Source organism: Oncorhynchus kisutch, linkage group LG18, assembly GCF_002021735.2.
Source record: "Oncorhynchus kisutch isolate 150728-3 linkage group LG18, Okis_V2, whole genome shotgun sequence".
Taxonomy (NCBI): domain Eukaryota; kingdom Metazoa; phylum Chordata; class Actinopteri; order Salmoniformes; family Salmonidae; genus Oncorhynchus; species Oncorhynchus kisutch.
In genome coordinates, this window is record NC_034191.2 from 22102424 (window position 1) to 22116765 (window position 14342).

General features: G+C 44.1%; 1 protein-coding gene across 2 annotated transcripts in view; it reads left to right on the forward strand.

Annotated features, from left to right (window-relative positions):
• The first annotated feature begins 459 nt into the window (after positions 1-459).
• LOC109909224 (seizure protein 6 homolog) overlaps positions 460-14342 on the forward strand; it is a 124063-nt gene continuing 110180 nt past the window's right edge. For both annotated transcript variants that reach the window (XM_031796268.1, XM_031796269.1), the window contains exon 1: positions 460-854. In XM_031796268.1, coding sequence (XP_031652128.1) covers positions 782-854 — 73 coding nt within the window. In that variant the 5' untranslated portion in view covers positions 460-781. The remainder of the gene's footprint in view (positions 855-14342) is intronic.

Consider the following 14342-nt stretch of genomic DNA (forward strand, 5'->3'; position numbering starts at 1 on the left):
TATAGGTAACATCTGTAAAATATGTTTTTCAAGACTTTATATTTTCTTTTCCAAAATGTTTTTGTATTTTGGTATAATAATCCAGACATAAAAGTGTTAAAGGAGTGATTATAGTGAAATGTTTATTTTTCGAGTTGTTTGTCTTGAAACTCCAAATACTTATACTTTTTCACTAATAACATAAGCAACCTATTTACAGTTCTACGTGTAGGAGCAATATGATGTTTTCATTGCAATGCTAGTGCTGCATCGTGCCTGTTAACAAGACTGTTAGCGTTCACAATAATTGTTAGTGAGTTTGTAATGGATTGGAAATGGCTGTAATCGATGTGTCTATTGATGTTGTTATCAAAGTTAAGGAACTAAACACAGACATTGTCATACGAAGGTCATTTACATGAGGGCAGTATTACATTATATACGGTAACGATACAAACTTTCCACAGTGCTGAATTCAGTTGTTCCAGTTGCTGTCGCTAGGAGCTTTCCGCGGTGCTGAAACGACGATGGTGAGCTGACTTGAAGAAAGAGAACGGCATACCCAACGAGAAATCGACTTTGCGAGCGTTGGAATTGAACAGTCTCTGTCTATCAGCTGATAACGACACCAGGACATAGCTCTCATAAGTGTGGAGCGCCTGTGCTGCGCAGTGTGCGATCCCGAGGTCTCACGGCAAGTGGCTTTTGCAGAGTACGAGCAGTCTCTATTTCGTTTTAAGGAAAAGTGTTGATCCCAAGGACATTCTTTTCTGTTAGCAGAGGACCGCTACTGAAAGGAAGCATGAGTGCGGCACGAGATTACAAAGTCGTTATGATGGTTCTCTTTGCAATGATGACGGACATAGGCGCTGAAGGTAAGATGCTCAATCATCTAACGGAAGGCTATTTGGTCGCTTGTGCACATGTGTATTACAATGCAATTCTGTTTCCGACTCGCCGGTGTTATCTTGCCACTGTATCCAATTATGTGTGACTCTTTTTGTTTGGTAGGCCATCTGGGAAACTACAGATTAAGATATGTTTGTGGGAGGTCAGTCACAGTTGGCTATCGGTTGTGTTTCCTCCTATACTGAGGTTTAAATGGTCCCCTTACGGCAATTCTTCTCAAAGAACTCATGTGGAGAAGAGGATATATTGTTATATTAACGGCAGATGTTGTAGCCTACTATTATATTGTTAGGCTATATTATACTGTTAGGCGATACAGTAGCCTGTGTATTGCCTGCAATGAAGAATTCACCACAAGCCATACGAATTGCAATTGGCTATCCGGTTAGTTAAACACATCCATTTAAAGAAGTTATACATTAACAAGTGATGGTAATTTAGAAATCATTTAAGCAAATTCCAAATCCAAACTTTAAATACTTGTAAGTATTGTAACAACTTAAACAATCGTAGACTAATAAAGTGTGGTAAACGTATCTTAATTTGTGTCAAATATCACGTCCTTTGAAGTGTATTTTAATCGGTAATCATTATAGGCCCATATATAACCTACATGGATGGAAAATGTAATTCATTCTTGCTTGGCAGTGGGCCAATCATTTTTAATAATTCATGAAAATCGTGTCAATGTCTATCTCATATTTTAAGAAATGTGTTCAAAGGAGATCTAATCATGAAATAAGATGTATATTAGTTCTAAGAACGTTGGAATGACCTACATTGGTTTTACAGCTGGCTGCACTATTCCTGCCTTTGATTTGACAACATTACTGAATAAAGTACTATCTTATTGAAAATCCTCGAGCTGCGCACTGTATGGGTAGAGGGGTTAGGATAGTTTGGAATAAATAAACCTATAAAGACAACCAGACAATATTTTTTGGGCCTGCATCTGATAATTCTACCCACATAAATATTTGTTAAAAGGTTGGTCTTGACTTGCACCCACGGTGTACTTCACACGATGCTCACGGAAACATGCATGTCACACAACGTCGATCATGGCAGACCCATCATACATGTACAGTATATCCAATCTGCAGAATATGTTTGGTTCTGATTTTCCTCCATATTTGAGTGCCCCTGTGCGTCAGTTTGTGTCACATCAGGAAGGATGGAAATTCCAATGAAATAATTAAAATCCTAATTGAAGATTAATACGGTACAATATTTAAATAATTGGTCTTTCAATTCATATCTTGAATTTACTGAGATAAAAAAAATGATTTTGAGGAGATGTTTAATAGAATAGAACGGTATGAACAAAGGAAGAAAAAAGGAGGGTATCTATGTTGTGGGAAAAGACGTCAGACTTTGGCAGAATCATGCACATATTTATCTGATAAAGTAATACATCAACCTATTATAACCACAATTTATACAGATTTTTAGATCCACGAATACATATCCGATATTATAAAGAATAGCTATTAAACGTCTCCTTCACGCCTGCAGCTGGGAAAACCTGGCCCCAGAGGGAATGTTCACATTCTGCATTGATCCCACATCACAGTATCAGCCTGACCTTTGACCTCAGAAGTCCATGGGCATCCCTGTCCTTATCAGTCACCTTCTATTGAACCTCTGAAGCTGCAATTTACTGCAGAACAGATGCACCTGTAAAAGCACTCTAGCTAATGTGAGGCTCCATCAATCCAGTTTGAGCACTGAGCGAGAGGCTCAGTGAGCTAAAAGCTGGAGCCCATATTAAATTGATAGCATTGTGCTGTGCTAAAAATGGGTGACAAATTGATGAAGAATGGGTGAGGGTAAATATAGGTTGACTTAAGGTTGGTCAGTTTTTTGTTGTTGAATCAATGTACTGTCCACTGAGTGTACAACACATTAAGAACACCTGCTCTTTCCATGACATATATTGACCAGGTGAATCCATGTGAAAGCTATGATCCCTTATTGATGTCACTTGCTAAATCCACATCAATCAGTGTAGATGAGGAGACAGGTTAAAGAAGGATTTTTAAGCCTTGAGACAATTGAGACATGGATTGTGCCATTCAGAGGGTGAATGGCCAAGACAAAATATTTAAGTGCCTTTGAACGGGGTATAGTAGTAGGTGCCAGGCACACCGGTTTGAGTATGTCAAGAACTGCAACAATGCTGGGTTTTTCATGCTCAACAGTTTCCTGTGTGTATCAACAATGGTCCACCACCCAATGGACATCCAGCCAACTTGACACACCTGTGGGAATCATTGATGTCAGCATCCCTGTGGAACGCTTTCAAGACCTTGTAGAGTCTATGCCTCAATGAATTGAGGCTGTTCTGAGGGCAAATGTTTGTTTTTTGTACCCTGAGTGTATTTACAATCTGTCCATAGATATAGTTAATCTCAAAGGCTGCATTAATTGAGGGCAGGATGCAAAAGCCTGCATAGTTGTGTGTCAGGGGCTCTAATGTCAACATGCTGTTTCACAGCACATTGTGTGTTTCTACTGGTTTCATGTTGTGTTTGTGAGAATCATAGGGGAGGAAGAAGTTTGTGTCTGCTCACAGCGAGAAGGCATAACCCCTGCTACTCCTCCCTAATTATAATGAAAATTACAATACAATCTCAGCACTATCATTGATAGCGCAGAGTGCTATGTCTTTATTGGCCGATAGGGGGCACATGAGGCCAGTGATGCTGCCGCTTTTGAGCGTCCCCTCTTGATATGGTCCTCGGGGTGGACTGTAATCATAATGGGAACAGGAGAGAATCAGTTCCCTCTCCCGGGAACATCCTATTCCTCTCTGCCCCTTATACTGTCCCTGTGCGACGGATCCCTGTGCTCGGACACTTCCCACAACTATCCGGCACCACCATGAACTATGAACTATGAACTATGAGTGGGAGGACAGTAGACTGGAAAGGGGAGTTTTGATCTTATTTTATTAGGATCGTTTTGTCCTCATTTGGACTAATCTTCCAAGAGTCCTTAAACATGAAAATACAATTTTCACATATTTTTTATTTAACCTTTATTTAACCAGGCAAGTCAGTTAAGAACACATTCTTATTTTCAATGACGGCCTGGGAACAGTGGGTTAACTGCCTGTTCAGGGGCAGAACGACAGATTTGTACCTTGTCAGCTCGGGGGTTTGAACTCGCAACCTTCCGGTTACTAGTCCAACGCTCTAACCACTAGGCTACGCTGCCGCCCCTGTAACACTGTTACAAGCATACATAACACACTGACATATTGACCAGATAAATACTCTAACTGTCTGAAAATATAGATTGATTCCTTCATCTACCATAGTCCCACACAACCTGCCAATATATTTTACTTAAATGGTTCTAAAATATTGTTTGAATTTATATATTGAAAAGTTTCTGGTTTGCTCAGATACATTATTCAATTTCTTTATTGCTCTAAATCAAAATGTTATTTCGCCTATTTCTCTTTTCTGCCTGGATAACACAGAATGTGGACAATCTATTCCTAGTATTTACTGAATGTCTGCCTCTTACCAACTGAATACTGTTGTGAATAGAGTTTGACCATTTTAAATGAAATAAGCCTGTTCTTTTCAATTATCTTGTTGCTTGATGACCAACCAAGAGCATTGAGCATGACTACACCCGAACAACCATATCTCCACCTTAAAACAATCCTTGCTGCTTTGTTCTTTTCAATCTGCAGCCTCCTAATTGAACTTACTGATGTCCCCAGACCACAGAACAGTAGTTCACCTGACTCTCAATTAATGATTGGGTTGTTTGCTTAAGAATCTTTCCCAGTAAATATTTAACTATCCTTCTGATCATGCATGATCTTTTTTTTTTTTTACATAGATTCATTATTTGAGACAACCATGATAAGCAGTTGTCTAGCTGCACACCAAGTAGTTTTGTTTCTGCCACTTCCTCAATTTGTACTCCCCCCATACTTAATTATATCCCATGCTGTGTTGGCCTTTTCCTGGTGGAACAGACCAACATAACCTTGGTTTTCTTGGTGTTCAAAACAAGTTTGTTCTGGTAAACCCACTCCCTGATATTTGCAAGATGTACTTGTAGAGCTTGTTGTACCTGTTAAACTGATTATCTTGCTGTATAAATTGTAGTATAATCTGCAAATATAGTAGCTTTAGTTTCAGATAAGGCATAAGGAAGGTTGTTGGTATATATTAAGTAAAGAAGATGTCCAAGGCAGCTGCCCTGCGGTATTCCACAGTTTAAAAGGGGAACAAAATGACCCATTGATATAAGTGGACTATTTCCTGTCAGTTAGATATGACTGTACCCAATTCAATGCTGTTCCTTAACATAATGCAATAATCTTGTCAAAATTATTTTATGGTCCACTAAATCAAATGCTGCACTAAAATTTAAAAATAGTACACCCACAAACCTTCCATTATTCATAGCATTGAGGTACTGGTCAGTCATATCAACCAATGCAGTCGTAGTGGAATGGTTGTTGCGATAAGCATACTGATTGGCTGTAATCAGACCATTATTTTCCACCTACTCCTATATTTGTCTACTCACAATACCCTCCAATATCTTACTGAGTGAAGGGAGCAGACTGATTGGTCGCCTATTGGCAGGAGTAATGGGTTCTTTGCTGTCTTTCAGGATTGGACACAGTTTAGCATGCTTCCATACATTTGCAAATGTCCCCATTTCCAGTGACCAATTAGATCTGTATTTCAGTGGAGCTGAAATCTGGGTAGCATTATGGCAAAGTAAAAAGCAGCAAAATGATTGACAATATCAGCTATTTTTGTTTTTGTTCTCCCATCAACATCCACACTAGATGGGTATGATGAAATAGATGTACCAAGTAATGTCTGTGAGCTTTGGGGTGCGGCTCTGTGTCTGCTTTCTCCATATTGATGCTCTGATAAAAAACCTAGCCTAACACTGAGCTGAGCTAGAGGGCTGGAGGGCTGGGGGTCTGGAGGGCTGGTGGTCTGGCGGGCTGGTGGTCTGGCGGTGTGGAGAGCCGGGGGACTGGAGAGCTGGGGGGCTGGGGGTCTGGAGGGCTGGTGGTCTGGCGGTGTGGAGAGCTGGGGGACTGGAGGGCTGGGGGGGCTGGGGGTTTGGAGGTTTGGAGGGCTGAAGGGCTGGGGATCTGGAGGACTGGAGAGCTGGTGGTCTGGAGGGCTGGTGGTCTGGGGGTCTGGTGGGCTGGCGGTCTGGAGGGCTGGTGATGTGGAGGTCTGGAGGGCTGGTGGTGTGGAGGTCTGGAGGGCTGGGGGTCTGGAGGGGTGGTGGTCTGTAGGGGACTCCCTGCACTGCCACCTCTGTCATCTACTGACACAGGTCTGATAGGAGATTAGTACGGCTAGCTGAGAGAGAGAGAGAGAGAGAGAGAGAGAGAGCTGAGACAAATAGCTGGTGCAGGAAAGACTGGCTACAGCTAGAACAACATCAAACACATGCACACACACACACACACACATGCACACCCTTGGAGTCCACACACACACACATGGAAACACACATGCATGTACACAGAAATGGATCCTCCTGTTTTAAATTATTGAATCGAGTAGATCTGGACACAGAAAAATGTTCATGTGATGTAGTGAATTGAACAAAAGCGCCCGCCCATATTCCCCGTTGGTGTCTGTGTGGGCGCAGAGCACAGCTTTTCATTTTCAATTATCAATTACCCCAGACAATCATACGTGTGCTGAAGGGTAGGTTTGAGAACAAGCTTTTGTGTGTGTGTGTGTGTGTGTGTGTGTGTGTGTGTGTGTGTGTGTGTGTGTGTGTGTGTGTGTGTGTGTGTGTGTGTGTGTGTGTGTGTGTGTGTGTAAAAGCAAGAAGAATCCGTTTGAGAGATGTTACATTTTCCAGATTTGAAGTTGTCATCAATCACTCTGTATTGCAATATTAGAACAAGTGTCATCAATCTAAAGCCATGTGTGATGTCTGAGGCTTGGCACACAGAGTCCAATTATGAAGGCCTCATTTTTGCTGTCTTTTATGTTTTATTAAGTTAAGCTTTCCATGTTGGAGCTCTGAGCTTGACCTGAATATGCCACTATCACTACTTTCTTCTAATTGTAGCGGTTGTTTTTCTCCCTATAGCACGCAAACACTGCATCTGTGTGTGTGTGTGTGTGTGTGTGTGTGTGTGTGTGTGTGTGTGTGTGTGTGTGTGTGTGTGTGTGTGTGTGTGTGTGTGTGTGTGTGTGTGTGTGTATGCATGCAAACACACACACACACACACGCTTGCAAGGAGAAATCATAATCGAGCTCTGCTCAGCTTTTTTAGCTCCCCCCTAATTACTGGCTATTAAAAATGTATACAACCATCTTCTAAGCTTGTCTTTAAGAGTAACATTTGACTGCCATTCATGTTATATAAAAGAGTATGAATATAGATCTTGGAGGTTGTGAGAGGTGATGTTCTAGAAAAAGTATTTCTCATCGTCCGAGAGGATGTCACGTTCCTTGACACGCTGTAGCAGGTGTAGATATTGTAGTGAAGATGACAGACCTTTTATGAAAATGATCAAGGCACAAGGCGAGTCCCAGATGCAGACAAAGGAGGCAGATGGTTGGAGTCTTACAATGTTTATTAATCCAGAAAGTGGTAGGCAAGAGAATAGTTGTGTACAGGTTAAAGGTCAAAGCCAGTTCAGTGTCCAATAGGTACTGAAGGGCAGGCAGATTCAAGATCAGGGCAGGCAGGATGATCAGGCAGGTGGGAAAGTAGTCCAGAGTCAGGCAGTGGTCAAAACCGGGAGGACTATCAAAAAGAGAATAGAAAAGGAGTACAGGGAAAAACACTCTGGTTGACGTGACTAAACATACCAGATGAACTGGCACAGAGAGACAGGAAACACAGGGATAAATACACTGGGGAAAATAAATGACACCTGGAGGGGGTGGAGACAATCACAGGGACAGGTGAAACAGATCAGGGGCGTGACAGAAAACAAGGATATTGAATATAGGCTAAACAGGCTGAACTTCCACCCAGCTTCCTTCCTTCCTTCCATCCTCTCTCTCTCTCTCTCTCTTCACTTTCTTCTCTCTCTCTCTCTCTCCTCTTTCCTCTCTCCTTGTCCCCGCAGCAGAGAAAAAGCAATTTGCTCTGTGTGTCAGTGATCTGACGCAATCAGCATTACTTCACGGCATGTTGGGGGGGGGCTGGAAAGAGGGGACATCTCCTTTAATTAAACACCATAGATGCTTCGAGATTTGATGAAGATTATATCATTTGGGAGGATTTAAAATGTTCAACACATGCTTTTCTATTACCGGTGATTAACCTGTCCCAGTGAGCTCCTCCTTGTGCCATCAGAGTCTATTCAAACCATGAATACCCTTCAAATTGTTTCAGAGTTTCCCTTTTGACACACTCAATTGGAAATGAGTGTTATTGTAAAGCAGCTGTTGGTTCCCGTCTCCCGGGGAAGGAAGAGGGCTCATTCTGATTCCGTCTCCCGGGGAAGGAAGGAAGAGGGCTCAGTCTGATCCCGTCTCCCGGGGAAGGAAGGAAGAGGGCTCAGTCTGATTCCGTCTCCCGGGGAAGGAAGAAAGAGGGCTCAGTCTGATCCCGTCTCCCGGGGAAGGAAGAAATAGGGCTCAGTCTGATTCCGTCTCCCGGGGAAGGAAGAAAGAGGGCTCAGTCTGATCCCGTCTCCCAGGGAAGGAAGGAAGAGGGCTCAGTCTGATCCCGTCTCCCAGGGAAGGAAGGAAGAGGGCTCAGTCTGATCCCGTCTCCCGGGGAAGGAAGGAAGGAAGGAAGGAAGAGGGCTCAGTCTGATCCCGCCTCCCAGGGAAGGAAGGAAGAGGGCTCAGTCTGATCCTGTTTCCCGGGGAAGGAAGGAAGAGGGCTCAGTCTGATCCCATCTCCCGGGGAAGTAAGGAAGAGGGCTCAGTCTGATCCTGTTTCCCGGGGAGGGAAGGAAGAGGGCTCAGTCTGATCCCGTCTCCCGGGGAAGGAAGAGGGCTCAGTCTGATCCCGTCTCCCAGGGAAGTAAGGAAGAGGGCTCAGTCTGATCCCGTCTCCCGGGGAAGTAAGGAAAAGGGCTCAGTCTGATCCCGTCTCCCGGGGAAGGAAGGAAGAGGGCTCAGTCTGATCCCGTCTCCCGAGGAAGGAAGGAAGAGGGCTCAGTCTGATCCCGTCTCCCGGGGAAGGAAGGGAGAGGGCTCAGTCTGATCCCGTCTCCCGGGGAAGGAAGGGAGAGGGCTCAGTCTGATCCCGTCTCCCGGGGAAGGAAGGAAGAGGGCTCAGTCTGATCCCGTCTCCCGGGGAAGGAAGGAAGAGGGCTCAGTCTGATCCCGTCTCCCGGGGAAGGAAGGGAGAGGGCTCAGTCTGATCCCGTCTCCCGGGGAAGGAAGGAAGAGGGCTCAGTCTGAATAGATCTTTTGACACATCCCAGGCGGTGCAGCGAGGCACTGAGATGACGGTGGAACTGAATGCTGTCATTCTCTTCTCCTCCGTCTTCTCCCCTCTGCATGTCTCTCTGAATCGAGCCACTGCCCCTGAGAAATGTTTACCTCAGCTGCTGTCAGTCAAAGCAGGTTTCCTGAAGGCTGTGTTCATCTGGTTTACTATATCTCCATCTCTGAATGGAACAATACGTCTCCTTTGTGACAAAAGTCCTCGAGTTATAGTATATAACTCACAAATCTGAGTAAACATCTGAGTAAACATCTGAGTAAACATCTGAGTAAACTTCAGAGTAAACTTCCGAGTAAACATCAGAGTAAACATCAGAGTAAACACGCAAGTTAACATCTGAGTAAACATCAGATTAAACATCTGAGTAAACATCCGAGTAAACACCCAAGTTAACATCACAGTAAACATCCGAGTAAACATCTGAGTAGTTCTACCTGTTTACGCTCCATTACTGGGAATGCAGCCCCCTGTCATCTTCAAACGTAATTTATGTTCCAGTCTATTTCTGCATGGCTTGTATCATTCCAAACAAGAAACAAACCTGTTCCTCTCTTGTCCTGCCTCTCCGTTACATACTGCACACTACCATCCTGTGGCTCTCCAGTTCTTTCTCCTGTTCTACTTGAACACTCCGTACCGTGGGTCTGGTCTGAAAGCAGAGCTATAGAACATTAATGCTATTCATGTGTGAATGACTGGTGATGTCACATAGCAGCCTTTGGTTTCTCTCCCGGCTAGCTGGCTGCTGAGAGGCTTGGGGACGTTCATTACAAATCAATGGCCAATTTGGTCTGCACTCTGGCCATATGTCCCCATGCATTACTCTCCAGGCTGTCTCCGCCTGGCTCTACTCCATAATGTAAATAAATCCTGCCTCCCATTTATATTGTGTTGCTTGGGCCAATGACCTGACGCACACAGTCAGTAAGAGACATAACATCATGCTTGAATTGAAATCCACTAGAAAACTTTCCGGAGCTAGACAGTTTTCTTTTTTCTTATGTGTTCTTATTAAGATGAAGTTTGGTGTTTCTTTTTTCACACACTCCTCATCTGCTTTTCTATTCCCTCCTCCATCGCTACCTCATCCGTCCTCACCATGAAGCTCAGTCAGTCTATCGATCTGACCACTGAGGAGGAGAGCAAACGTTAGTGCAGGGAATCAGTACCAACCCATCCTCTCCTCTCATGGATTGGGAAACTGTGTACACCTGGCTAATTGGGGCTGGCGTGTGATATACATGCAGAGCTGAGGGCCTCTCTGGAACCATTAGGCCCTTGGACAGCTCTCTTTCTTTCCCCCACGTTTGGTTCACACTGCCAGGTCGTGTCTGGAGGGCTCTTCATCTAGACGGGCGAACCAGGATCAGTCCAGAACAGACCTGGAGGAAACCAGCTGTGGTCGTGTGCTCAGGCAGCAGGTAAGAACTTTCACAGGAAGCAGGTCAACACTTCCACAGGCAGCAGGCTAACACTTCCACAGGGAGGAGATCAACACTTCCACAGGCAGCAGGCCAACACTTCCACAGGCAGCAGGTCAACACTTCCACAGGCAGCAGGTCAACACTTCCACAGGCAGCAGGTCAACACTTCCACAGGCAGCAGGTCAACACTTCCACAGCAGCAGGTCAACACTTCCACAGGCAGCAGGTCAACACTTCCACAGGCAGCAGGCCAACACTTCCACAGGGAGGAAATCAACACTTCCACAGGCAGCAGGCCAACACTTCCACAGACAGCAGGTCAACACTTCCACAGGCAGCAGGTCAACACTTCCACAGGCAGCAGATCAACACTTCCACAGGGAGGAGATCAACACTTCCACATGCAGCAGATCAACACTTCCACAGGCAGCAGGTCAACACTTCCACAGGCAGCAGATCAACACTTCCACAGGCAGCAGATCAACACTTCCACAGGCAGCAGGTCAACACTTCCACAGGCAGCAGGTCAACACTTCCACAGGCAGCAGATCAACACTTCCACAGGGAGGAGATCAACACTTCCACAGGCAGCAGGTCAAGACTTCCACAGGCAGCAGGTCAACACTTCCACAGGCAGCAGATCAACACTTCCACAGGCAGCAGATCAACACTTCCACAGGCAGCAGATCAACACTTCCACAGGCAGCAGGTCAACACTTCCACAGGCAGCAGGTCAACACTTCCACAGGCAGCAGATGAACACTCCACAGGCAGCAGATCAACACTTCCACAGGCAGCAGGTCAACACTTCCACAGGCAGCAGGTCAACACTTCCACAGGCAGCAGGTCAACACTTCCACAGGGAGGAGATCAACACTTCCACAGGCAGCAGATCAACACTTCCACAGGCAGCAGGTCAACACTTCCACAGGCAGCAGATCAACACTTCCACAGACAGCAGGTCAACACTTCCACAGGCAGCAGGTCAACACTTGCTTAACTCGTCTGAAAGTAAACAACACACTTTGTTTCTTCTCATCAGACATGTTTTGGACCTTCGTGTTTTATGCAGGAGGGGTCAAGTAGATAGGGGTGACAGTGCTGTTTGTTTGTTCTTAGTTGGTCAACTTTTTTATTTACCATGATGACAACCACAAGACTGACTGTCCTGAATCCATTTGGTGGAATATGGGCCAAATACCACTTGTACTGTAATTGCTTCTTCCCACCATCACACCCATCTCACACTTGGCTTTTACCATAAAGTCTCTCAGTCCCCATAAAGATGTGATTCATGTGTTGCTGTGGATTTTCCTCACTTCACTCTATATACTTTAAGGCAGTCCTACGGGACTCTTGCTCCTGCTCGGAGTACAACTCAGACGTCCATGGCTGACGTCAAGGACGTCACATTGTTACTAGCAATAGGCCGAAACGCAAAAAGATTGTTAGTTAAAGCTGTTACTAGATAACAAGAGACCTTCCTCCCTCTCCATTCTCTCTCTTTCTGAATTAGCATTTTTAGTGAGCGTTATTAGCCAGCTCTGTTCATGCCCTTCGTAGTGGGGACGTATTCAGCTCTGACAGACTCAAGCTATGATATGGAACAGTTTGTGTAACGTTCTAGTAGTTCTGTTGGGGTTATTCTCAGTAGCCCTCTGTTCATTGCCACATATGTACATACTTTGTAGTCAAGCTGTTTCACAGCTTTTGCTTATTAACAGTTAGCCAACCCATCATGCTCTCCTTGAGGATGATATGAAAGCAGATACTGTCATGCAAGCTGCTGTGGGGAGATGTTGCCATATGAATACTATAGAGCCCCCCCCCCTTCTGTTTTCAAATATGTACATCACAGTTCTAAAACAGGTTTTTTATTGTACATGGTTGTAAATGGTAAAGTGTAAGACATGGTAAGTTTAAATGGATGCTTTGCGCCTGTGAATTTGATTCTTCAAAACTGATTTAGGGAACATAACACAGAGGTTGTGAGTGAATGTTGACCCTGAACCTTTTGAAGGATATTATTTTAGGAGCTTATCATTATTATTATTTTTCTGGGCTTATCAAGGTTGGCATTGGCAATTATATGAGTAGAAAGGGAGACTAAATCAAATCAAATCAAATCAAATTTATTTGTCACATACACATGGTTAGCAGATGTTAATGCGAGTGTAGCGAAATGCTTGTGCTTCTAGTTCCGACAATGCAGTAATAACGAACAAGTAATCTAACTAACAATTTAAAAAAAAACTACTGTCTTATACACAGTGTAAGGGGATAAAGAATATGTACATAAGGATATATGAATGAGTGATGGTACAGAGCAGCATAGGCATGTCCCTTCTCCCATGCCTGTGGAGCAGAACATTATGTCTGTCATGAACTGACCATATGAAGCACTCGTGTCAGATATCCTTGGAGCCCTAGTCTCTACGGTAATAAAGATGAATAATGCAAATCCTTGGAAACGGAGGCAGATCCCATCGGAAGGAATCAGCATCGTCGTTATTTACCTTGCTGTCAGGCTGGCTCTAGCTCGGCACAGAGAGGTAAACAGATGGCCACTGAAGGCCCCAAGAATGGAGATGCATAAGTAAGACAAATGCTGCAGCTCAGGGTTTAGGTGTTAATCTTTCGACATACACTTTCAGTTCAGGTTGTATACAGAATAGTGGGGTTTTACACAGAGGGATTCATAGAGACACCTGAGGCTGGACTTTTAGCCTGTTCATTGAGCATAGCTTACCTAATTTAGATCATGTGAAGAATATTTCAATGGCTAAAGTTTATTAATTTTAATCTTCCTTTTCAATGTTGACACAAAAGCTGGCACTGCTAGTTATGTTGGGAAGACTGTTGCATTCCACATCAATAATAGTTGAATTTCAAAGTTTTTTTTCATAGGACATTTCTAAAAGTCAATGAAAAGAGGTTATTTACCCAGTATGCAGGACACATTAACTCTGCAGGGAAAATGCTATGTCTTGAGTGGTTAGAGGATGTGAATGAGCCACACGCAGAGAGAGAGGGAGAGAGAGAGATAGAGAGAGGGAGAGAGAGAGAGAGAGAGAGAGAGAGAGAGAGAGAGAGAGAGACCCTACTACAGAGAGAGAGAGAGGCCCTTCTACAGTGACAACCACCTGCATTCATCCACAGAGCATCGAGCTCTATTCCAACGTTGAAAATTACCAGCTGTCTTCTCTCAACATAAAGACACTCAAGCAGCCTTTTCAATCAATCCTCCATTTTCTCTGCACCACCTGGGCATGGATGGAGGAGAAAGGCAAATGAAAAGCATTTAGGTCAATCCGTTCCCCAAACACTTATTTATTTAGAATTATACAACAGGTGGGTCTAAACCTGAATGCTGATTGGTTAGGGTAATTTGCTTAATATTTGTAGAAAGCAGGCAGGCCTGTGGGACTGTACATGGTTATTTGGACATGTTTCTTTGTGTCTTTCTGCCATGGTCAAACATCCTGTCTCTATTGGTCTCTCCGAAACCTGAATAAAATACAGGGAATCTCTGTTTTAGAGATATTTCCCTTCCCTGAAAGTAGTAATTTGAGGGATACAATTAATCTAGTACT